This window comes from Rhincodon typus, chromosome 12, assembly GCF_021869965.1.
Source record: "Rhincodon typus isolate 14 chromosome 12, sRhiTyp1.1, whole genome shotgun sequence".
Taxonomy (NCBI): Eukaryota; Metazoa; Chordata; class Chondrichthyes; order Orectolobiformes; family Rhincodontidae; genus Rhincodon; species Rhincodon typus.
The window spans coordinates 59,722,012-59,747,119 of NC_063343.1; the positions used below are offsets into that span (position 1 = coordinate 59,722,012).

Sequence of the window (25,108 nt, forward strand, 5' to 3'; positions counted from 1 at the left end):
CCTCTCCTCTATCCATCTTCTATCCGCCTCCCACTCTCTCCCTATTTATTTCAGAACCCCCTTCCCCTCCCCCTTTTCTGATGAAGGGTCTAGGCCCGAAACGTCAGCCTTTCTGCTCCTATGATGCTGCTTGGCCGGCTGTGTTCATCCAGCCCTGCACCTTGTTGTCTCGGATTCTCCAGCATCTGCAGTTCCTACTATCTCTATATCTGGCACACTCACTTTACCATCAGCACTGTAAGCTCTGCTTTTAAATACACCTCAAAGTTACAGTTCTGAAGAAGAGTCACCAGACCCGAAACATTAACTCTGATTTCTATTTATAGATGCTGCCAAACCTGTTGAGCTTTTCCAGCAACTTGTTACTGTTTCTCAAATTTACAAGACTCGCTGCCTTATTCCAGTTTTCTTTTTTCATTCAAGTGATGTGCGTATTTACTTCCCATCCCAAATTTCCCTGGAAAAGGTGGTAAAGACTTGCTTTCTTGAACAGCTGCAGTCATATCATGCAATGCCGTTAAAGGAGGTCCAGGGTTTTAACTCAGCAACTGTGGCAATGCAGTTCTAACTGAGGATGGAACATGACTTGGAGGGGACTTGCATAATACCGTATTCCAATGTATCTGTTGCCCTTGTTCTTCCAGGAGGCTGAAGTCACAGATTTGAAAGATGCTGTCAAAGAAGCCTCAGCAAGTTACTGCAGTGCATCTTGTAGCTGGTATAGACTGCTATCACCCTGCATTTAGTGAAGAGACTGAATGTTGAAGGCAGTAAATGGGATGCCAATCAAGCTGCTGCTTTTTCTTGGATGGTGTCAAGCTTCCAGAGTGACGTAAGGGTTATAGGCAAATGGAGAGTATGCCACCACGCTCCTGAATTGCACCTTGTAGATGGTGCACAAGTATGGGGGAGACAGGAGGTGAGTTCTGATGGAAGAGTCTGAGCATCTGACCTTTTCTTGTATGCACAGTATTTATATGGCTGATCTAGTTCAATTTCTGGTCAATGGTAACCCCACAAACTATTTTCCTGCAAATTATTTTTTCTTCTGCTCGGAACTTAAGAGGTCCACTCACAGCAGTGACTTCCAAATGTGAAAGTCAACGTGTTGGCACATTAAGAGACGTATGTGGCCTTCAGGCTGATGTGAACCTCGTATGGAAATGCAAGCATTTGCACTTTCACAACAATCTTTGCTCTTTCTTACCTGTCTCCACTTGAAGTTGCATCTCTTGCTTCTCCTGGTTGACCTGCTGCATTGTGCGGTTCACATCTATTCCCTGAAGCTTGGCAGCTTGCTGGGCAATCTTTCGTTCAACGTCTCTCAATTCCATCTGACAAAAAAAGCCATGGACAACCATTACAATGGAACCAAATCACGTATCATGAGACCATTCGGCCCACTCAGCCTTTTCTGACATTTTGAAAGAGCAATCTGACTCGTCCCATTCCCCTGCATTTATTTTCCCTTCAGATTCAAATACATTTCCCTTTGGAACATTACTCCTGAATCTGATTCTTGTCTTCTTTCATGGAACTTTTTCCACACAGAGGGTGGTGCGTGTATGGAACAAGCTGCCAGGGGTGTTGGTGGAAGCTGGTACAATGACAACATTTAAAAGGCATCTGCATGTGTATATAATTAGGAAGGGTTTAGAGGGAAATGGGCCAAATGTTTGCAAATGGAACTAGGTCAGATTGGGATGTCTGGTCGTAGAGGAGTTGGACCAAAGGGTCTGTTTCTGTGCTGTTTGACTCTAGACCCTAACGCTCCATGACCCTCTGATTACAAAAACTTCTCATGTTTTTTTTTAAACCTTTTGTAACACTAAGGTGCTGCATGTACAACCTTTGGCATTGCTCAGTCTTTTGCTGAGTTCAAACCATTTGTTACCCCACGTCCCGAAATGTGATGACTGACTCAATTAGAGGTGGGAGGGACACTGGCGATGCTTTATTTCCTCAAGAGCACACTCTTCTGTGTTTAGTCTAGATGGTTAGTGAAAGGGTTATGAGAAATGGGGCATTAAAAACTGAGATGAGGAGAAATTTCTTCACTCAGTAGTCAGCCTGTGGAATTTTCTTGCACAGAAAGCAGTTGAGGCCAAACACTGCTTTCACGAAGAGTTAGATACAATTAAGGTTAAAAAGATTGAAGAGTGTAGAGAGAAAATGGGAACAGGGTACTGAGTTGGATGATCGGTCACGATCAACTCGAGGGGCTGAATGGCCTACTGCCGCTCCTGCTTTCTATGTTTCTAAAATGTTGCCACTACTAGTTAGTCCAAGGGTCACCGACAGTAGTCAGAGCGGATAACCTGGCAAACTGCTATCGTTCTCAACAGGAAAGAAACAGGAAACCATTGTAGGAAACCATCAGTTCAAACCAGGAACCACTAGGAAAACACTAACTAGCATCACACAACTGAAAACTTCTTCAAACTTGCTTTTATGAAATTTAAAAACCATCACCAATTCATATTCCGCATTTAGTCCCATAATAACTGATCAACGAGAGATAATCCTCTAATTCAAATGCAAGAGATAGGAAATGGAATGGGAAATAATTAGAAGCACAGATCAACTTGAAATATTGGGCTGAATTTTCATCACCATGATGCTGGTGGGGCTCACCCCTCAAACCCACTATGTCCTATCGAGGCAACCGCACATGCACACGTCAGTCCATGTCTGCCACTCCATCCCCATGGATCTTCATGCCCCGATGCTAGATTATACGCCTCCACCGACCCAGACCCTCAATGCTCCTCCTACCCCCAGGGTTACACCCTGCCCTGATGCCTCATATGCTGGGCTATGCCCCTTGTACCCATCATCAGGCCCACTTTTCCCCTCCTCATAACTTGCTATATGAAACCACACTACCTCCATGCCCATAGACGTAGGGTAAAGGAACCAAAGTGATAATAGGGCATGTAAAAAAATATCATTGATTATTTTCCACTGTGCTATAAAATGTCCCTTTACTACTGAGCAATAAAAGTGTTAATCATCCAGATCTTTGGAAGTATTAATAGCAGAAACTGCAGGCATGTGAAATCTCTTAACTTTGCATAAATAGACACTGTGGAATCGACAGCAGAGATCAGAAAACCAAAGCTGTCAATCAACATTCCTCTTAGGGCTCAGGGGTTTCCACAAACTAATGGATTTCCGGAATATCAGGCAAGAATCTCAGGGCATACCCTAAGAGGCATTATTGAAAATCGCAGATGCCAGGTAAGGGATCAGGCATTGCAGAATTAGGACCCACCTGCCATTTTTAAACAATACCCCAGTCCTCCTGACTTTGCAAAAATCCAGGGTATCAACTCTGTTTCTTTCTCTACATATGTCACTTGGCCTGTGGTTTTTCCAAAACATCTTTTGTCTTATTTCTGATTTTCATTTCTTGTGGCATTTTGTGTATTACAAATTATGAAATATTGTGAATTATGCACAGCTACACATTAATGACCTTAATCTTGATCTCCTCAGAAAACTCAGCTGACAGATCTGAAAGTCATGTGTCAGGGTCACTTCAGAACACAACTATGATACTGTAGCTGGAGATGACACTGGTACAAATTTAAATCTCGCTGCAAGCCTATCATAACTGGACACATCTCGATTAGGCTTTCAAAAAGAATCTGCTTAAGCGACGAGCTTATGGAGATAACTTTGATATAATATTTTCTGAGCATGCCTGTGCAAGGTAGCAAAGTTATAAAGGAGATAGCATGAACAAAGGGTATCAGATCAGGCAAATTTAGTGTCAATTTAGCACCCCCACGTGGTCATGTTTTGTAAGTTAATTAAGTCGGTTCATCAGATATTGACAGGGCTCAATATCAACAAAGGATGTTAAAAACTCAACAGAAACTCAACAGAATAGACAGCAAAAGTCAAAAAGAATTCAAACTAATCCAGTTTCTTGTCAAAGATTTGACTTCTCAATCGTATTTGACAGCACATCCCTCTTCAAGAAAGCATTAAGAAAACATTTTTCGTTAACTATCCCGGCACCAAAATGTCTCTTCAAAATGAAAAGCAACAGAATACTTATTCCTTTTTACAATGAGTAACCAAGGAGCAGAATTTCCACAGGGCATGATATGGAATTATTACAAAAATCTAAGCCCTGCTTTGAATATTCACCTATGTATACAAGTGGTGATCACTCTCAATATCACCTTTTAGGAGTGTGCTGAATATCTAATTGAATTAAAGGACTATCTGAGGATCCAATGATAATATTCACTTGAGGCTGAACTAGACTGTGTTATTCACACGAGCCTTTCTATGTAATTCCTTCACCAAGATGTACAGGGAGTCCATACTCACTACATCAGCAAGGACTCGCCATGCTTTACTCAGTTGGTTAGCTCAGTTGGATGGACAGCTGGTTTGCAATACAGAGAGATGTCAAAAGTATGGGCTCAATTGCCATATCAGCTGAGGTCACATTGAAGGATTCTCCTCTTCTCAACCTCTCCCCTCGCCCAGGGCATGGTAACCCTCAGATTAAACCCACCACCAGTCATCTCTCTCTAATGAGTGCAACCCTATGGTCCTCTGTGGTTTCTTGCAGGAATTCAGCCAGGGCTACACATCACATGTCAGCTGAAGGGACAGGCAGGTGATCTAATCCAAAAACTCTGCCAAAAATGCCCACTAAGATGTGCCATGGGAGAGTCCAAGAGTGAGAGTTTGCGCAAAATCTAGAACTGCAACTTTCTAAAATACACAGTGACTCAACAGTAGAGCATGTCCGGGAATCTGATCTGACCATGCACTTAGAGCAGCCATTATACAAAACAATATAACCAACATAACCATAAGATGTAGGAGGAGAACTGGCCATTTGGCCCATCAAGTCTGCTCTGCCATTCAATGAGATCATGGCTGATCTGATAATAAATGGGAGTCATGACAAAGCAATAATTCAAGGCGAGCTACAATGAGAAATTACAAGCATGCAGATCAGTGGGTATCACTGGTATGAGTCTAAATAAGACTGCGGTCTCCAAATGTTTACAAACCCATGATAACTTGCTTTCATTTGCCTCCAATATATAAAAAAAATCAAGTCAAGGCTCATCATGGTAATCACACAAACATCAAAGATGATGACATAAGGAATGTAGTCAAAGGTTTGGTTAGCAAGGTAACCTTCAGGGAAGGAATTCAACAAGGTTCTACATGGGAAGATGTAGAGAAGGAATTTCAGAATTTAAGATCTACTTGGCTGTAGACATATATGTCAAAGGTAAACTGAAGTATTATGGGTCAGAAATTCAGCTGAGTGGTATAATTCCACAGCACGTCTTGCAATATATGTATTGAGAGTTTTGTTCAATTTCTGTCTACTTCTATCAACAGTAGCTCTTCTTACAGATCTTCCAACTTCTGTGAACTCAGCACCACGATATCATTAACACTGAATGAATAATGATACTCAAATAATTCCTAAAATAATTAATTATGACTTGCAAGATACTAAATAACTATGAACTACACAAAGATTGAATTGCTGTTTTCTTTGGACTTCGTTTAGATATTGCTTGGAACATTTGTTCCAAACACGAATGTTAGACGAGGAAAGATTATTTGAATAGTGAGCTAAGTGAATAGAAAATAAGACTATAAGGTGTAGGAGCAGAAGTAAGCCATTCAGCCCAGAGTTGACTCTGCCATTCATGGCTGATCCAATAATCTTCAACATCACTTTCCTGTCTTTTCCCCATAATCCTCGATTCCTTTACTGATTAATAATCTGTTCTAACGACCCAGCCTCAATAGCTCTCTGGGGTAAAGAATTCCACAGATTCAGAAGGTACAGAGAAGAAATTCCCCCTTATCACTGTTTTAAATTGATGACTTCTTACTCTGAGATTACATCCTCTAGGCATTGACTTTCTAACAAGGAGAAACAATCTTTCTGCATCTGCCATTCTAAATCTTGTAAACCTTCTCTGGACTGCTGTCAATGCCAGTATATCTTTTCTTGTGTAAAGGGAGCAAAACTGATCACAATATTCCAACTGTGGTCTGACAAGCCTTGTATAGTTTTAGCAAAACTTCCCTATTTTAATGCTCCATTCCGTTTGAAATAAAGGCCAACATTCTATTTGCCTACCCTACAATCTGCTGAACCTGAATGCCTGTTTTTTGAGATTCATGGACAAGGACTTGCAAATCCCTCCTTTCAGTGGTCTTTCCCACTTAAATAACATCCAGCACCCCTACTCTTCCTGTCCAAAGTGCATAACCCTCAAAAGTCACTTATTTACAATTATATTGCCTCGGGGAGGCGATGGCCTAGTGGTATTGTCACCGGACTATTAATCCAGAGACCCAGATAATGTTCTGGGGACCTGGGTTCAAATCCCACAATGGCAGATGGTGGAATTTGAATTCAATAAAGCATTTGGAATTAAGAATCTAATGATGACTATGAATCCATTGTGAATTGCTGGAAAAACCTATCTGGTTCACTAATGTCCTTTAGGGAAGGAAACTGCCATCCTTACCTGGTCTGGCCTACATGTGACTCCAGACCCACAGCATTGTGGTTGACTCTTAACTGCCCTCTGGGCAATTATGGATGGGCAATAAATGCTGCCTAGCCAGTGATGCCCTCATCCCATGAATGAATAAACAGGAAAAAAAATGTAAAACACATAAACATGCATACGATCTTCTTAGCAGATGGAAGTGATGTAGGATGTATGTTGGACTTGCTGTGTGTGGCCTTTCTCCAAAATCACAGCTCTGGAGACCTCAACCTTTCAAAAGACAGTGCCAGCTACCAAAAAGATGACACGATCTGACAACAGAAGTTTTTCAATATTGTGCAAGTGAAGCATGCATGCTGCTGAGTCAACAATGCAGAAAAATTCAGAATTGCTAAAGTACTGAAGTCTCAGCAAGACTGAGAAATGCTGTCATTCCACAGACTTCAGTCGGAATCCACAGAATCTTTCAATGAGCTTTTGAAAGGAATTTGCAAACAGTTACCTGGTATCTCTCCATAAGCAATACATCTTGCAGACACACTTTTGCGCTGCCTTCCTCAGACAGGAAGACAGCAAGAAGAGTCTCCTGTTCCTCCACATCACTCTTCAGGCGCTGAATATCTCGATTGATGCTCTGAAGTTTATTGCGCAATTCAGGTAAATCCCTTTCCTTAAGTTCAACAACAGATTCCCTACAGAATAAAACATCCTGGGAGTCATTTCACTATTTAAGAATCAGCCTGTCAGACTGAGCATCAAATCTAAACAGCTTGAGAGAAACAAAGATTCTAATCGTTTAAGCGAGCGAGCAACCAGTGAGTTAATAACCAGGGAGGGTAGAAACAGCAATTGAGACCAGCAAAACCAGCTCTGGTTTATTTTATACCTGATCGGTTTCAATCCCATCATCTCATCGCGACGTTTTTCTTTCTTCTTCAGTTCCGACTCGGCTGATTTAAGTTTATCCGGGACAAGCCGCAGTTTTGACTGCAGATCATCGATGATGTCCTGTAACTCAGCCTCTGAGGGGAAAACACGCTGGCAGATGGGACAGCAGGGCTCATTTTCCTCCGTTAACTGGCTAATAAACTGGCTGTAGACAGCCGTCGCTCCAGAAAGCATAGCTGGGGAAAACAGAAAGATCAGACCAAGGAAGAAAACTAGGTTTCAATTTTTTTTTTCCTAGGTAGGGGCATGGATGGAAGATCAGCAGAGCACAAGAGAATTTAATTCCCCTCATCACGCTACACGTTTGATCAGCAATGAAAAGAAAGCATGTTGAAGTGGCCAACACTCAATGCCTCTTTTCACAGCTTAATCTGTTTAGTGTTAGAAATACAACATTTAAAATCAAACCTTTATTTGCAGTCCTTTAAGGCTTATTATTCTTTGAGGGGAGGAGATGGCCTAGTGGACTGGTAATCTAGAGACCCAGGTAATGTTCTGGGGACCTGCGTTCAAATCCTGCCACGGCAGATTGGTTAAATATAAATTCAACAAAAATCTGGTATTAACAGTCATATCCATTACCCATCTGGTTCACTAATGTCCTTTAGGGAAGGAAACTGCTATCCTTAGCTGGTCTGGCCTACATGTGACTCCAGACCAACAGCAATGTGGTTGACTCTTAACTGCCTTCTGGGCAATTAGGGATGGGTAATAAAGCCCACATTCCATGAATGAATTAAAAACAAAAAACTTATACAGAAGCAATTTGCCAAGATTATGCAAGTTATAGAGTTCTACAACATGTAAACTTTGGACCAACTTGCCCATGCTGCCCAGTTTTCACAATTAAACTAGTTCCATTGGCACAATATCTCCAAGAGTACGGAACACAACATAGAAAATAAGTCCGTCACCAATTTGTATGTGGTGAATCTTTTTTAAGAAAAAAAATGGAATAGACTGACAACAAATGGACTGTAGCAGTTCAAGAAGGCAGCTCACCACCACCTTCTGAAAGGGCAACTAAGGACAGGCAATAAATACTGGCTCACTTAGCGATGTCCACTTTCCATGAATGAACACAAACAAACAAACAAGTGAATTAGGACAAGGATGGTGGGGTCAGGGGGAAAGAGGAGTGCACAGGGAGTTTGTGTAGGTTGAGCTACTGGTCAAGATAATCTAGCTGCTACTGGGTATGCACAAGTGGAGCCAAACAATGTGGGCTTAAGAGAAGTGAACAGCAAAAGAGAAGCATTGAACAAGGATGGGTGGCTTAATCATCTCAAAAGGTGGCGAAGTGGAAAAGAATAAGACAGGGTCAGATTGCATTGATTGCTGTTTGTGGCGTTGGTTGTTCTGTGTAAATGCTAAGGGAGGATGTTAAGCAAGCAGCAAGAGAAATAAAGGTTCAATTTGGAGAGAAAACGTGGTGTGGCCATTGTGCTGGTTAGAACAAAACAAATGGTCAATAAAAAGTGTGGTGTCACCAAAAATTCACCCAATTTCCTAGTGGTGCAGAAAGCCAATTAAGATCCATTCAACAAGGAGGCACTGAGTCATATTCTACACTCACCTCTCTGCTTTGATGTCTTTTCGATGTCATCCTGAAGTTTATACAGGTCACTCTCAAAATCCTGGCCTCCACATACGTCGAAGAGTTTCTCCTCGTAGGTAGAGAGTTGCTGTTCTTTTGTTTTCAGTGCAGCACTTGTGTGATTTTTGTTCTGGTCTGCTGAAGCTAACTCCTTACTAAAAAATTCAGGAAATAAAGTTTCATATAAAACCTGACAGGAAATCACGTGCAACCTCTGTGTTCAAAGTGGTTCACAATATTCAAGTCTAACTGGTGCCTTCATAGACTTCCCTATATTTATACTCCATTCTCTTTGAAATAAAAGCCAACAGTCCATTTGTTTTCCCTATTATCTGCTAGCATTTGTAAGGACAGCCACAAATCTCTGTGCTGCCACTTTCTCTGTTTAAATAATATTCAGATCCTCTACTCTCCCTGTCGAAGTGCAAGACCTCACATTTTCCCACATTATGTCCCAACTGCCAAGTTCTGCCCACTCACCGAACATGTCTATCACCCTCGGTAGACACTGTCATCTTCACCATTCGCCAACTTGGTGACAGTACATTCACTTCCCTCATCCAAGTCATTGGCATGCATTGTAAACGACTGTGGCCCAACACTGATTCTTGAGGCACTCCACAATTACAGGTTGCCACCCTAAAATATCTTCCTTAACCCAGCTCTTTTTTTTTTATTGGTTAGCCAACCCTTTATCCTTGATAATGTAATAACCCCAACACCATGGGCTCCTATCTTTTTAAGAAGCCTCATGTACAGTACCTTATTAAATGCATTTCAGAAATCTAACAATATTGCTTTTACTGATTCCCCTTTATGATATCTTCAAAGAATTCTAACAAAGTTATCACACATAATTTCTCCTTCATGTAGCCATGTTAACAATGCTGGATCACATTACATATTTAAAGGCTCTGCTATTACATTCTTTATAAGACGACTGTAATGTTTTCAAAATAACAGATGCGAAGTTAACTGGCCTATAGTCGTTACCTCTTTTTGTCTCACTCTCTTTTTGAATGAGTGTATTTTGTTTGCAGGTTTCCAAACCTTTGGGACTCTTTGCAAAATCAAGAATGCTTAGAAGATTATCATTATAGGATCTACTATCTTTGCAGCTACCTCCTTTAACAATCTAGGATGCATTGCACAAGGTCCAGGAGACCTATTGGTCTTTAGCCCATTAACATCCTTAACATAGAAACATAGAAAATAGGTGCAAGAGTAGGCCATTTTGCCCTTCAAGCCTGCACCACCATTCAATACGATCATGGCTGTTATGCAATCACAGTATCCCATTCCTGCCCTTTCTCCATACCCCTTGATCCCTTTAGCCACAAGGGCTACATCCAGCTCCCTCTTGAATATACCTTATGAGCTGGCCCCAAAGTTTCCTGGGGGAGAGAATTCCACAGGCTCACAACTCTGATGAAGAAATTCTTCCTGATCTCAGTCCTGAATGACTAATACCTTATTCTCAACCCTCGTTCTGGTCTTCCCCAACATTGCAAATATTCTTCCCTCATCTAGCATGTCCAGTCCCATCAGAATTTTATATGTTTCTATGGGGTCCCCCCTCATTTTTCTAAATTCCAGCAAATACAAGACCAGCCGATCCAGTTATCTTCATAGGTCAGGCCTGCCATCCCAGGAATCAGTCTGGTGAACATTCGCTGGACTCCTCGATAGCAAGAGCGTACTTCCTCAGACTAGGAGACAAAAACTGCACATAATACTCAAGGTGCAGCCTCACCAAGGTCCAGTATAACTGCGGCAAGACATCCTTACTCCGATACTCAAATCCTCTCACTATGAAGGAGAGCATGCCATTAGCTTGCCTCACTGCCCACTGCACCCGAATGCAACTGTTCCACCATGACACCCAGATTTCACTGCACCTCACCTTTTCTTAAATTAGTACTTTATCTTTAGTTTTAGGTGTTGCATTTATTCCACCCCCCCACTCCCCCAACTTTTGCCCTTTATTTAGTATTTCTGGAATGCTATTAGTGATTTCTACTACAAAGACTGATGTAAAGTCTAAGTCAACTACTCTGCCATTTCTTGCGCCCCCTCACTGTTTTCTCAATCTCATTCTCTAAGGGGCCTATATTCACTTTGTCCTCTCTCTCCCATTTTATACATTTAAAGAAACTCTCACTCTCATTTTTTAATATTACTTAATGGATCACCCTCAGAAAGATTCCCTCACTCCTGTTAGTCAGTTTTTGTTGCTTTTTAAAGAGTTTTAGAATTTTCTGCCTGAACACTAATCTTTGCTACATTGTTTTTATTTAAAGTTTAAGTTTGATACTAGGTATTGGTTTGATTGGATTACAGAATATGGCTATACTCGATTGTAAACCTGGTTAACCATGGTTACCTTATCCCCTTCCAAGAATCCTTCTTCCTCACAGGCACATCTTTGTTGTGAGCCATTAACTATTTCTTAAATATTTTCCATTTTTCCTTAACTGACTTTCCTGTTAAACTCCTTTCCTTGTCCACTACAGCCAATTCTGCCTTCACTCCTTTGGTAAATACCTCCAGTTAATTTTAGCACAGTTGTTTCTGACCCAAGTTTCTCACTCTCAAACCGAATACTAAATTTTACCACATTCTGGGCACAGTTTGAGGGGATCTTTTACTCAGAACATTTACTATACCTGCCTTATTAATCATTACCAGATCTGAAATAGCCTGATCCCTGGATGGATCCACAACATATTGTTTTTATAAAACTATTCCAAATATTAGTAAGCTTCGCATGGTCGGGCAGGAGAGATCACATCTGGAGTGAGATGCAGCCTGAGTAAGTATATAGTTTGGGGACTTTGGAGGTACTGTGGGAACAGAATCGGTAAACCTTGCTTTCTTCAATTTACAAGTTTAAACCTTAGTTAATAGGTTAATAAAGGTAGCTGACTCAGCTGACGGAGGATTAGTTATCAGTCAATCACCTGCATCCTGAATAGGGCCTCAATTGGTGTTGATAACCATTGAAGCTTAACTGGTATGAATCAGTTCGATATAAGAGAAGGCCTAGCGAAAGCTTCACATGGTCAAGAAGGAAAGATCACATCTGCAGTGAGACACAGCCTGCATTAGGATATGGTTCAGGCATTTTGGAAGCAGTCTGGGAATTTGGTGTAGAAGGCAAGTGATACTTCTTGCTTGGCTTTTTTTGTATCATTGTTTGTTAGGATTTATTATTAATGGGATAAACTGAAGTCCAGGATCAGGGGCCCAGCACAAAACAAAGCGTGATATCACAGGAAAATCACAAGCTCATTGGTTAGTAAAGCTGCTAACTTGACTGTTGTATGTTACTTTCAGCTTGAGACTAAACAGGTGAAATATTTAGAGATTACAAACTAAAAAAGAGGAAATTTTTAAAAACCAAATTAAGAACTAAATAATTAAAATAGAGACACAGGGCTAGGTGACTGCATGATGCAGGAGCTGGTAGACCCCGTTGTGGCTCATTGTGACTATGTCTGTAGCAAGTATTGGTTGTTTGAGAGAATGTGGCTCAGAGTTGATAAGCTAGAGTCGGAGCTTCGAACACTGCGACACATCAGGGAGGGCGAGCATTACTTAGATGCCGTGTTTCAGGAAGCAGTCACACCCCTTGAATTAGCTACATCAAATTCAAGTCAGGACAGGAGGGTGGGCCTATGCGTGAGGCAGGTAAAAGGATCCAGGAGGTAGTGCTGAAGGAACTTCGGCCCTCGAGCTTGTCTAACAGGTTTGAGAGTGGGGACTGTAGGGAGAATAAGCAAACTGACCACAACGCCGTGGTACAGGGAGCCATTCAAGAGGAGGGAGAAACATAGTAGTGATCGGGGATAGTATAGTCAGGGGGAATAGACACTCTTCCCTCTCGCCAGGATCGAGAGTCCTGGAGGCTGTGTTGCCTTCCTGATGCACGTGCTCAGGATATCTTATCTCGGCTGCAGAGGAACTTGGTGAGAGAGAGGAAAGATCCAATTGTCGTGGTCCACGTTGGTATCAACATACAGGTAGGAGGAGGAAAGAGGTTTGCTGAGGGAATACGAGCAGCTAGGGCTAAATTAAAAAGCAGAACCAAAAAAGGTAAGCTCTAGATTACTGTCTGAACCACAAGCAAGTTGGCACAGGGTCAACAGGATCTTTCCAGGTCCTACCAATGCCATTGGCAACAACATGGACTTCGACAATTCTTCTGCAGCCGTGAGGAGATTTCCTTAACACTGGCACCAAGCAGGTAGCACAGGTTTCAGGGCTCACATTTACAACTTCAGAGAATGACATCTATCCCCCTAACTTTATTGTCCCTTACCACTTACAGGGTCCTATTTGCATCCAACTTAAGTTGAGGGCTTTTCAGCAAAGTGTAGTTGGGTAACATTCTTGGTAATGACCCCTGGTATGGACAGATAGTCTCTTTAGCCAAGACTAAACAAGTTGGGACTCCACTCACTGGAGTTTAGAACAAGAAGAGGTGATCTCTTCAAAGCATATAGGGTTCTTTAGGGGCTTGACAAGGGGTAAATCCTGAGAGGATGTTTCCCTTCATAGGAGAGTCTAGATCCTGAGGGTATTGTCTCTCAATAAAGGAGGGCCAATTTAAGAGGGGGAGGGGGGGGGGGGGGGGGTGGAATTTCTTCTCTCAGAGGAGTGTGTCTTTGGAACTCCTTGCCACACACAGCCGTGGGGGTAGTGTCCTTGAGTATATTTAAGGCTAAGATAGATTCTCAAATAGTAGGGAAAATTCTGGAAAGAGGACGTGAAGAATATCAGATCAACCGTGTTACCACTCAATGGTGGAGCAGGATTGAAGGGCTGAATGGCCTAATTTTGTTCCTACTACTTATGGTCCTAATTCAATAGCTTTCTTAATTACTTGCTTCCACTGAATTCTAACCCACAACCCTTAGTTTGGAAAATGTGACATTTGGCAGAAGCCTACAGTATCTCAGGGCAAGAAAACACAGTATTCCTGCCTATAAAATAGAGATTTTAGGTTCTTCACTGTAAAGACTTTATCAAAGACACAATTATTGCCACACAAGGAAAAACCCTATTTAATATTTGGGCATCCTGGATAGTTAGAAACATAGCAAAAAGATCTACTGACGTGATTGCAAATATTATTGACCACTGAATGACACATTGCCTTTTTAAATAGAGTAAAATTCCACGCTTCCAAATTTAAGTTTTAGAGTTGCCGACCATTTCAGAAATTTGCAGAAGGCAAGCTGGCAAAATTACGAAGAAGTCACTTTACAAAGGCTGACATCTCTCAAAGCTCATCCACCTGGATTTATAGGCGGAAAGGTGTGTGTGTGTGCATCTAGTTCACATAACCACTCTTCAAGGTAATGCTCAGCATCTGGACAGGCAGGTGCTGTGGATGTGATTGATGTGGCTTTTGATAAACATTGGACAAAGTGTGCCTGAGAGACGTGTGAAAATTGAAGCACCCAGCGCAGAAAGTAGTGCAGTGTTGGTCTGAGGAAACACAAGGGCTTTCAGGCCACTGCTCAGAGTTGGTGGACTACTGTTACCTCATTATTAAGTGTGTAGAAGACTGTGTGCCAAAGAAGTTAATCTGAATAAAAACCAAAAGAACTGCAGATTCTGTAAATCAGGAACAAAAACAAGGTTGCCGATGAAGCTCAGCAGGTCTGGCAGCATCTGTGGAGGAAAAAAACAGTTAACGTTTCGGGTCCAGAAGGTTCTGAGGAAGGGTCACTGGACGCGAAACGTTAACTCTGTTTTTTCCTTAACAGATGCTGCCAGACCTGCTGAGCTTTTCCAGCAACTTTGTTGAAGTTAATCTGAATGTTTCCCAAATGGAAACTGAAGTCCACATCTGAGGCATTCAATTGGGCAGCCCTGACCGATACAGGAAATCCAGGTATGACCTCTGGAACCATCAGAGATGGCAAGACGCAATACTAAACTAAGCTCGAGATGCAGACCAATCACATGACACTATTTATTTGTGGCAAGGTTTACTTGACACAACGGGCTACAAAGTGAACAGAATCGTGGGCGACAGTACATCCCTACCCGATGAGCTCAATGCATAATGAACAGATGATCAGTGAAATGATGTCCCCTATCCCAACAGCCTCAGATGCAGAAGCAGCCACATTGCAGACATTAGATCGGCCTTCTTGAGTGTGAACCCACGGAAAGCAAATGAGCGCGTGCGCTCAGATCCTGTGTAGACCAGCTGAGGGGAGTATTCGCAGACATCTTTAACCTCTCCTTACTACGATCCAAAGTCCCCACCTGCTTCAAGACCACCATTATCCCGGTGCTGAAGAAAAATCATGCAGTGTGCCTCATGACCACCACGCAGTGGCTCTGACCCTCCAGAATTATGAAGTGCTTAGACAGGTTAGTCATGGTTCAAATCAACTCCAGCCTGCCAAACTGCCTTGATCCTTCGTAATTTGCCTACCATTGTAACGAGTCCATCTCCCTGGCCCGACACTCATCTCTGGAACATCTGGATAACAAGGATACCTACATCAGGCTCTTACCTACTTATTGACTACAGCTCTGTCTTCAGCACCATTATTCTAAATAAACTCAACTCTAAACTCAGACCTAGGTCTCTGCTCCCCGCACTAACTGGAACCTCTACCTCCTGACCCATAGACCGCAATCACTAAGAGAAGGCAACACCACCTTCCCCCACAATAATCCTCAACACCGGTGCCCTGCAAGGCTATGTGCTCAGCCCCCTACAATGCTCCTTACAGGCTCAAGAATGTGTGGCTATTTACAAGTTTGCTGATGATGCCACCATTGTAGGTCGGATCTCAAACAATGAGACAGAATACAGGAAAGAGATTGAGTGGGTACTTAGTAAGGTGGTGTAAAGCCAACAATCTCCCCAACTTCAGCAAAATTAAATAGCTAGTCACTGACTTCAGGAAGTGGAGTGGAGGGCACACCACTACATGCATCAAGGGTGCTGAGGAGGAGATGGTTGAGATGTCAAGTTCCTGGGAGTGATGATCACCAACAATCTGTCATGGTCCACTCACGTAGCGTGACAGCCAAGAAAACATGACAAAGTCTCTTGAAGAAGTAGAGTCAAAGGAAACTCAGCATGTCCACAAGGACTCTTAAGAATTTTTATAGATGCACTGAAGAAAATATCCTGTCTGGCTGCAGCACAGCATGCTACAGCAACTGGTCTTCCCAAGTCCGCAATAAACTACAGAGAGTCGTGAACACAGCTCAGTCCATCACACAAACCAGTCTTCCATCCGTTGACTCCATCTAGACTTCCCGCTGCCTTCGGAAAGCAGCCAACATAATCAAAGATCTGTCCCACCCCAGTTATACCCTCTTCCACCTTTTTCCTTTTACAGAAAATATAAAAGTTTGAATACATGTACAAACAGATTCAAGAACAGCTTCTTCTTCCCTGCTATTAGACTTTTGAATGGGCATCTTTAACGTTAATTCTGATCTCTCCCTCCCTGCGTCTTCTCTGCACCTGTAATACTGTATTCTGCACTCTGTTCTGCGTGCCTTTGCACTTTGTATGGTAAGATCTGGCTACATAGCCCACAAAGCAATACTTTTCACTATCGCGGTAAAATGTGACAATAACAAATCAAACTTAAAACTCAAAAATTAAACACCATGAAATTAAGCGTCAAGTGGCAGTATAAACAGATGAATGTCATCTTTCCCAACTCCCACAACAGGATGCCTGTCTAAATTGACATTACCAATTCATGCCAACACGTTTTTAGTGTCACAGGTCCATGTCTACTTGGAACTGGATGAACCAAAACAAACACATTTTGCATAAGACCCAATGTGTTGTGCAGGATCTGAACTTAAGAGGGAAGAGCATTGGTCTGTTCCAATATACCACCCAGCCTATCATTGAAACTCTTAAAATTAATGACTTATAAAATTGTATCTGGAATATTTCAGCGAATTGTGATGAACATAAATACATGGGAGACCTAGTGGTATTATCACTGGACTGTTAATCCAGAGACCTAAATAATGTTCTGGGGACCTGGGTTCAAATCCCGCCATGGCAGATGGTTGAATTTGAATTCAATTAAAAATTATCTGGAACTAAGAGTCGAAGGATGACCGTGAATCCATTGCCGACTGTTGGGGGAAAAAAACTCATCTGGTTCACTAATGTCCTTTAGGGAAGGAAACTGCCATCCTTACCTGGTCTGGTCTATATGTGACTCCAGACCCGCAGCAACGTAGTTGACTCTTAACTGCCCTCTGGGCAATAAATGCTGTCTAGCCAACAACGCCCTCATCCCGTAAATGAATAAAAGAAAAACATTCTCTCTGTAGATACAACTATATGAAATGGCCAAAGGGTCTGTTTCCATGCTGTATGACTCTATGATTCTATTCTGTTCACTTTACTTTCTACTTCATTTTTTCATGCAGGGAACACCAAATGCCAGCAGGGGTAGCCACTGGGACAGTTATGTTGCATATTGTTCGATACTGCCATCAGCTGGCCCTCTTAGTTCCTGCACACAAGCTGACAAAGCACTCAGCTGGAACCCGAGTCGGTCTCGTCATGGGGGCAGAGGTTTTGTGAATAGGATCCTGAAGATTACGCAGAGCGGAGGTGATCTGGAAAGTCCGTGACACACAAGCAAAGATCTTCCCAAGTAGTCATGCACGTACCAATAGGAAGCAGGAAACTCAAACATTTTACCAGTGCAGTTCCCATTCACAGACAGGAAACCGAACTGCAGAAAATTTCATTTTCAGTGCTTAACGTAGAGACACGTCTCAGGCACTTGCAAATATTTGCAATGTCTTAGAGATTATGATCAGAAACTGAGATGGATTCGCCATATAAATACTGTGGTTACAAAGGCAGTTCAGAGGTTAGGAATCCTGCAGGTAATAACTCCCCTCTAGACTCACCAGATCCTGTCTACCATTTACAAGGCTCAATTCAGTAGTGGAATGGAATACTCCCCACTTGCACTCAGCTAGGCATCTCCAACAACATCCAAATAACTCAACACCATCCGAAGCAGTGGCCCAGTGGTATTATCAGTGGATTGTTAATCCAGAGACCCAGGTAATGTTCTGGGGACCTGGATTCGAATCCCGCCACGGTACGATTCAATAAATATCTGGAATTAAGAGTCTAATGATGACCGTGAATCCATTGTCAATTGTCAGGAAAAACCCATCTGGCTCACTGATGCCCTTCAGGGAAGGAAATCTGCCATCCTTACCTGGTCTGGCCTACATGTGACTCTAGACTCCCAGCAACGTAGTTGACGCTTAAATTCACACTGGGCAGTTAGGGGTGAGCAAACTCTGGCCTAGCTAGCGATACAGACATCCCACGAATGAATTTTTCAAAAAGCAAAGCAATGTGCTTGATTATCATCCCAAACACCACCTTCAACATTTGTATTATGTACAGTTCTATTTTTATTTTAGGAAGGATAGTTATTTTAATCAACCTGTTAAGACAGGTTCATAGAATCCCTAGTGTGGAAACAGGTCCTTTGGCCCAACAAGTCCACACAGACCCTCACAGCATCCCACCCAGGCCCATCCCCCTATAACCCACCTAAGCTACACATCCCTGAACACTACGGGCAATTCAGCATGGCCAATCCACCTAGCCTGCACATCTTTGGACTGTGGGACGAAACCAGAGCACCCAGAGGAAACCCACGCAGACACAGGGAGAACGTGCAAACTCCACACAGACAGTCGCCCGAGGGTGGAATTGAACCTGGGTCCCTGGCGTTGTGAGGCAGCAGTGCTAACTGAGCCACCATGCCACCATTAAGAAAGGAAATAAGAAAAAAAAAGGAGCATGGCACCTCCGACCAACGTTATGGTTACCAAGGTTAAGGCACCTCTGACTTGGACTTGGATTTTTTTTGGCCCATCCGTGAGGACACTATCACTGCGTCACAGACCTTTTTCTGAGAAAGGATATACTCGCCATAAAAGGGAACTTAACGGATGGTCACTAGACTAATCCCTGAGGTGGTGTGATTTTTTTTTTTGAGGGGAGGCTAATGAAACAGTATCTGCATTCTCCAGAGTTTTGAAGAAGAAGAGACAATGTCAAAAATTCTCACAGTGGGTGGCAGGTTTAGTATATTTAGGATGTTTCCCAGGCTTGTGGCTCAAACTAAGTGACAAAATTTCAGGATAAAGGGAAGGTCATTTAATACTGAGACGAGCAGAAATTTCCTTCATGCACATGGTGGTGAATCATTGGATAGAGGATTCTTAAGCGCCGTGGAAGCCCTATCATTTAGCAGGTTTGAGAAAGAAATCACTACACTTTGGAGACTGATGACATTAAGCAAAATGGAGGTAGTGCGGGAAAGTGGCAGTGAGGAGTTGATCAGACATAATCTAGAATGCTGGGGCAGGCACATGGGGCTGAATCGCCTATGTTTGCTCCAATGTTCCATCACTGGTGCAGAGTGGCAGCAAAATACACTCCAGCATTTTACTAAGGCTGCTTCCGTAGCACTGTCCAAACCCATTAAGGAGGGCAAGAGCTGCAGCACAGGGAACACCACCATCTGCAAGTTTCCCTCTAAATCACACATCATTCTGGCTTGGAACTATACAACCACTCACTATTTCTGGGTCAAAATCCTAGAAATCCCTTCTTAACTACACTAAGTGTAGTTCCACGATACAACAAATATAGTCTGTAATTTCAAGTGTAGCAAGATGCCTCAAGTGTCACATGCTGAAAAGAAAATCACAATTGCATTCTAATAACCAGCTTGAATTTGATATTGTCTGATGCATTGTTTTTACAATTTTCTTTATAGAAAAGCAACCAATCCAACGAGAATTTGCCCTTTGTTGCTAGTCACAACGTTATGCACTTGTCACCTCTTTTCCTTCCCTCGGTGGAATTTCCGTCGAATATCAAACAATCTTTGCAGCGAGATGATTCTTGAACTCTACTGTTATTTTGTAGTTAGCACCCCTAACATGTACAGCACTCCTTTCTATTTCGCACCTGATAAGATGCAAATAGTTCCCAAGAGCTTGTGTGAAAGTATGTCAGCTAAGTAGTTGCAGAAGGGAATCACCCCAACTGAAAATCCCAAGAAAAATTACATGTTCACAAAAACGTGTGCACTGTTTAGAATTTCACAGTGGTCTCATAACATTTTTAGCCAACAATCTTGCGGTTACTCAGTGAACTTTTCCACAGGGGCACACAGAAGGAAAGCTTGTAGTTAATTAAACTTGTTAATGTAGCAAAGCTTGCAACAGAACCCACTCAGAATCACAGAATGCTACGGTACAGAAGATATCCATTCACTATGTGCTTGCTCTTTGGTCAAGATATTCGAATAACTCCATTCCCTTGCTCGCTCCCCATAACAGTGCAACTTACTCTCTTTCATGTCTTTTGCCTCTTTCCTTCCTTCCAGTCAAAGAATCCCTACAGTGCAGATACAGACTATTCAGCCCCTTGAGTCTGTCCTCGCAGGGCATCATACCCAGAGCCCCCTCCAATTGCCATAAGTCTGTGTTTGTTGGTTACTACTGCTCCTGTCACTAGGGAGATTTTCTGCTCTATCAAACCTTTGCTGCTCAAAGGACACTAGTTGCAGCTTTTCCAGTCTCTTCATATATCCAATTCCTTTATCCCTGGTACCCTTCTAGTCTGCGATGCAGAGAGACGCCAACAGCGTGGGTTCGATTCCCACACAGACTGAGCTTACCACGAAAGACTCTCCTTCTCAATCTCTGCCCTCATCTCAAGCATGGTGACCCTCAAGTTAAACCATCACCAGTTTACTGAAAGATCAGCCCTATGGTCCAGTAGGACAATGGTCGCTTGACTTTCTAAGTCAGTGTCTTCTGCATTTTTCCCATGGTCATGACACTCTTTCAAAAGTGTGATGCCTAGAAACGAATATAATGCTCCAAATGAGGCCAAACCACTTTTATTTTATTTTAAATACAAGTTGCCATAATATTTTCTACTCTCTTTCATGATTAAAGAAGCACTTTTTTTTGAAACTGGCTCCTCAATGTGGTTTCATTTGGATAAGTATATGAATAGGAAAGGTTTGGAGATTTATGGGCAAGGAGCAGGCAGGTGGGACTAGTTTAGTCTGGGATCATGTTTGGCTCGGACTAGTTGGACTGAAGGGTCAGTTTTGGTGCTTTATGACTCGATTCCTGCATCCCCTTTAAAAACTGTCCTGTTTATTTCATATCACTCCTCTTCATTCTTCCCAGTGAAATGTGTTACTTCAAATATCCATGTATTAAATTTCATCTGAAATAGCTTGCCTATTTCAGCAGCCTGTGCTCCCCTACAGTCTGTTATATCGACATCTCCTCTATTTTCTGTATCAGCTGGAAACTTTGAATCTGTACAACCCAAGACTGTGTCATTAAAATACATTAAACAGAGCAATGAGCTCAGTACAGAGTCCCTGGGGCATCATCGTGCTTCTCCCTCCAGTCTGTAACGTAACTGTTGCTCCCTACTCTCTGTGCCTTAATTTTATATCTACGTGGTCACTGTTGCTTTAGCTAATGCTAACGTGTGACACTGCATCAAAAGCCTATTGAAAGTAAAATGGCACTTTATCAAATGCACTGCCCTCTCCCTTCCTCTCCATCCAAAGAACTGAATGGAATTAGTTGACCTTTAGCAGACGTGTTGACTTTCACTCGCTGAGGTTTCTGAAACCCTTACAATCCAGACAGATTCTCCATCAGGAGTTCACTAATGCTCAAAGGAGAGGCACAGGAATTCTCCTTAGGATTGAGAAATTGCTCAGTTAAGCACAAGGACCTTGGTCTCGTTAGGTTAGTGCAGCAGTCAGCACGGGTAACCTGATAGATAGCTAGCAAATAACTGAAGTGCCTCATTTCTAATGCAACTTAAAAGTTCATGGAGGAATAAGGGAGATGAGTTTAGACTGTGCAAAAATTGTGTTGGCGGCACGGTGGCTCAGTGGTTCACAGCATCAGGGACCCAGGTTCGCTTCCAGCCTCAGGCGACTGCGTTTGTGGAGTTTGCATATTCTCCCAGTGTCTGAGTCGATTTCCGCCGGGTCCTCCGGTTTCCTCCCACAGTCCAAAGATGTGCAGGTAAAAAAGATTGGCCATACTAATTCATCCATAGTGTTCAGGAATGTGTAGGTTTGGTGCATCAGCTGGGAAATGCAGGATTACAGGGATCGGGTAAGGGGATGGGAAGCTCTTCGGAGGTTTAGTGTGGACTTGCTGGGCCGAATGGGGATTCCAGATCTAAAGAAAACACTTTGGATGTTTGGCGAGTTCTCATTTTTGTAGACAATAACCTCTGGATTATATTGTCAGCTGACTTGGTTAGTACAGATTCTTCATGAAGGTGCTAGACCAGTTTTTGAATGGGGCAGAGATCATACCTCATGGATATCTTCCAATCAACCAGTCCAAAGAGGTTACAGGTGGGACTTGAACCTGGGCGTCCTGGTGCAGAGGCAGGGTACACTACTGATGCACCATAAGAGTCCCGCACATCAGACAGAAGGTATGTATCTTTAAGGTTAACGTCTGGCTCATGTGACCATCCTCCACTGGTTTCAATTGGGTGAGGCATGGTTCAGGCATGGATTTCACAGCATATTTTCCCCACCCTTCAAGTTATTTCACCTTCTCCTGACTGATCTAATGGCTGCCTGGGGGTGGTGTCCAATGGTGTAGGTTTTTCAGGAGGGTGGGAGGTGCAGAAGGAGAAGCTTCTGGTCATGATGCTTCTGTCATCCAGGGCTGGGCCCAGCCTTATGGAGCTACAGATCTTTTCCTGCTTATCCACTTTAGTAGACTTCAACTCACCACCTACCTGTTAAAGATTTTCTAGAGCGGCTTTTAAGTCATTTTAAATTAAAAATGGAACAGTCAAGAGGGCTTCCATCACGTTTAATGATCAAAACATCTAAATCTGAAAGGAAAGCCACACAAATGTAGCACAAAACCAACTCAGTGATAATTCTGGCAAATGGTTTTTAAGAAGAGCCATGTTGTACCTCAAAATGTTAACTCTGTTTCTCTCCCCACAGATGCTGCCAGAACTGCTGAGCTGTTCCAACACTTTGTTTTTATTTCGGTGACAATTACATGGTTCACCCATCGTTTGAGATCGGGTGAGCTTCAAAATGGTTTAAAGTTAAGCCATGACTATCTTGATCTAACAAGAGCGTCTAATCTCAGTATTGAGTTTCCAGTGGTCAGTTATTCACAATGAAAAACATTAAAACTTGCAACAAGTTGACAGTGATTTAAATCAGTCAATTTTTTTTTAATCTTCCACTCGTCAACACTGGGTGAAGGTCCAGATACACAGCGATCGGTGGCATTGAGGACTGAGGAAAGGGCAGGGATCTAGTCTGACCTTTGAAGTCCTGAAGCCTCTCTAAACCTTGAAATGGAACTCCTGTGTCAGCAGTACATTCAGTTCCAAGTCTTATTCTTCTTTTAAACTAGTTTTCCCTCTGTGTTGTCTACTTTTCTTCTCTTTCATTCATCACACGTGAAATTAAATGAGTGTGATATCTTATTTAAAGCAGCTGAGATTATGCCCCTAACAAACTAAAAGAATTCTCCTTCTCGCTCTGTCTGCTGGACTAGCAATGCTGCTCATTCCACTGTTAACAACTTTTTCAGATCCACTGAGATAGCAAGAACTGCAGATGCTGGAGTCAGAGATAACAAAGTGTGGAGCTGGAGGAACACAGCAGGCCAGGCAGCATTAGAGGAGCAGGGAAGTTGACGTTTTGGGTCGGGACCCTTCTTTTTCTAAAGGGTCCCGACCCGAAATGTCAACTTTCCTGTTTCTCCGATGCTGCCTGGCCTGCTGTGTTCATCCAGCTCCACACTTTCTCTTTTTTTAGATCCACGTTGCTCGCAAAACGCACGAAGGAGTGAGACCACAATTCAACAGTATACACTTTTGACCATTATCACAAGCCCATGTGTAATTAACAATTTAATGCAATATATTAAAAATCTTGTTTAAAACACAGACATTGTAACAGACTTTAAAGTTATGGCACTTCACATTATTAAACCTCTGACCTCTACCTCCTCGGAAGACAAAGGGTGGTGCCCACCATCTAACTAAAAACAAAATACTACGGATGCTGGAAATCTAAAACAAGCATTGAAAGTACTGGAGAAACTCTGCAGGTCTGGCAGCATCTGTGGACAGAGGAACAGAGTGAGTGTTTCCAGTCCAGTATGATTTGTCTTCAGAACTGAGAATTCATGAGACTTCTGGCACATCTCTCAGAAAATTCCCAAGACTCTCATACTGCCATCCCTCTCCCCACCTCCCTCACTGTCACCAAAACCAAAGACACGTGGAGTTATCCGAATCCAACACTCCACCCTCTCTCAATATGGACATAGCTCAGAAACATTCCCAAATTCTATGGACAATGATCTGCAAAATCTTTCATCACCAGGTAAAAATCGACCAACTTCACATCGCTGTAAACTGGTGACCCTGCTAATACAGAACATGTTACATGGTATTAGGCCTCTACTTCCGCAAAATAACAATCATTGTCTCAATACACCACAGGAGATTCTCTAGACTTCATGAAGAATTGGAAGTAGCTTCTCATCAGTGGCATTTCATTTATTTTAGTGTAAAGGATTGCAGTACCACCATATTCCTTCAGGTGGCAGACCCGAGATGGTCTCCATAGTCCCCAGTAACATCAGTGGAACTTCGTTGGTAGATGAAGACAGGAATTATTAAATATGCATGGAAATGCATGTGAGATATTGATATTTGCATCTATCAGTCAACATTGTCCACAGTTCAAGCTTCCAGAGATTGGTTCTTCGGGAGGGAGCAGGCAATCACAGGGTCCTTTGAAACACAAGAGCTGAGGCAAATCTTCAACTCCTCATTTTTCTCAATATTTTTTGCAAGGTCCAGGCGCCATTTGGCCATGGATCATTTCTTCGCCACCACAGGACGGATTATATCGCAATGTTAAAGAATAAAACTTCAAGT

The 25,108-nt window shown here is 42.5% G+C and overlaps 1 protein-coding gene across 1 annotated transcript in view; it reads right to left on the bottom strand.

Moving 5' to 3' along the window:
- Positions 1–25,108, bottom strand: part of rad50 (RAD50 homolog, double strand break repair protein) — a 115,348-nt gene that overhangs the window by 57,581 nt on the left and 32,659 nt on the right. Inside the window, exons 10-13 of the mRNA XM_048603696.1 lie at positions 9,043–9,218; positions 7,405–7,642; positions 7,021–7,210; positions 1,208–1,334 (exon numbers count right to left, since the gene is read on the bottom strand). Coding sequence (XP_048459653.1) covers positions 1,208–1,334; positions 7,021–7,210; positions 7,405–7,642; positions 9,043–9,218 — 731 coding nt within the window. The remainder of the gene's footprint in view (positions 1–1,207; positions 1,335–7,020; positions 7,211–7,404; positions 7,643–9,042; positions 9,219–25,108) is intronic.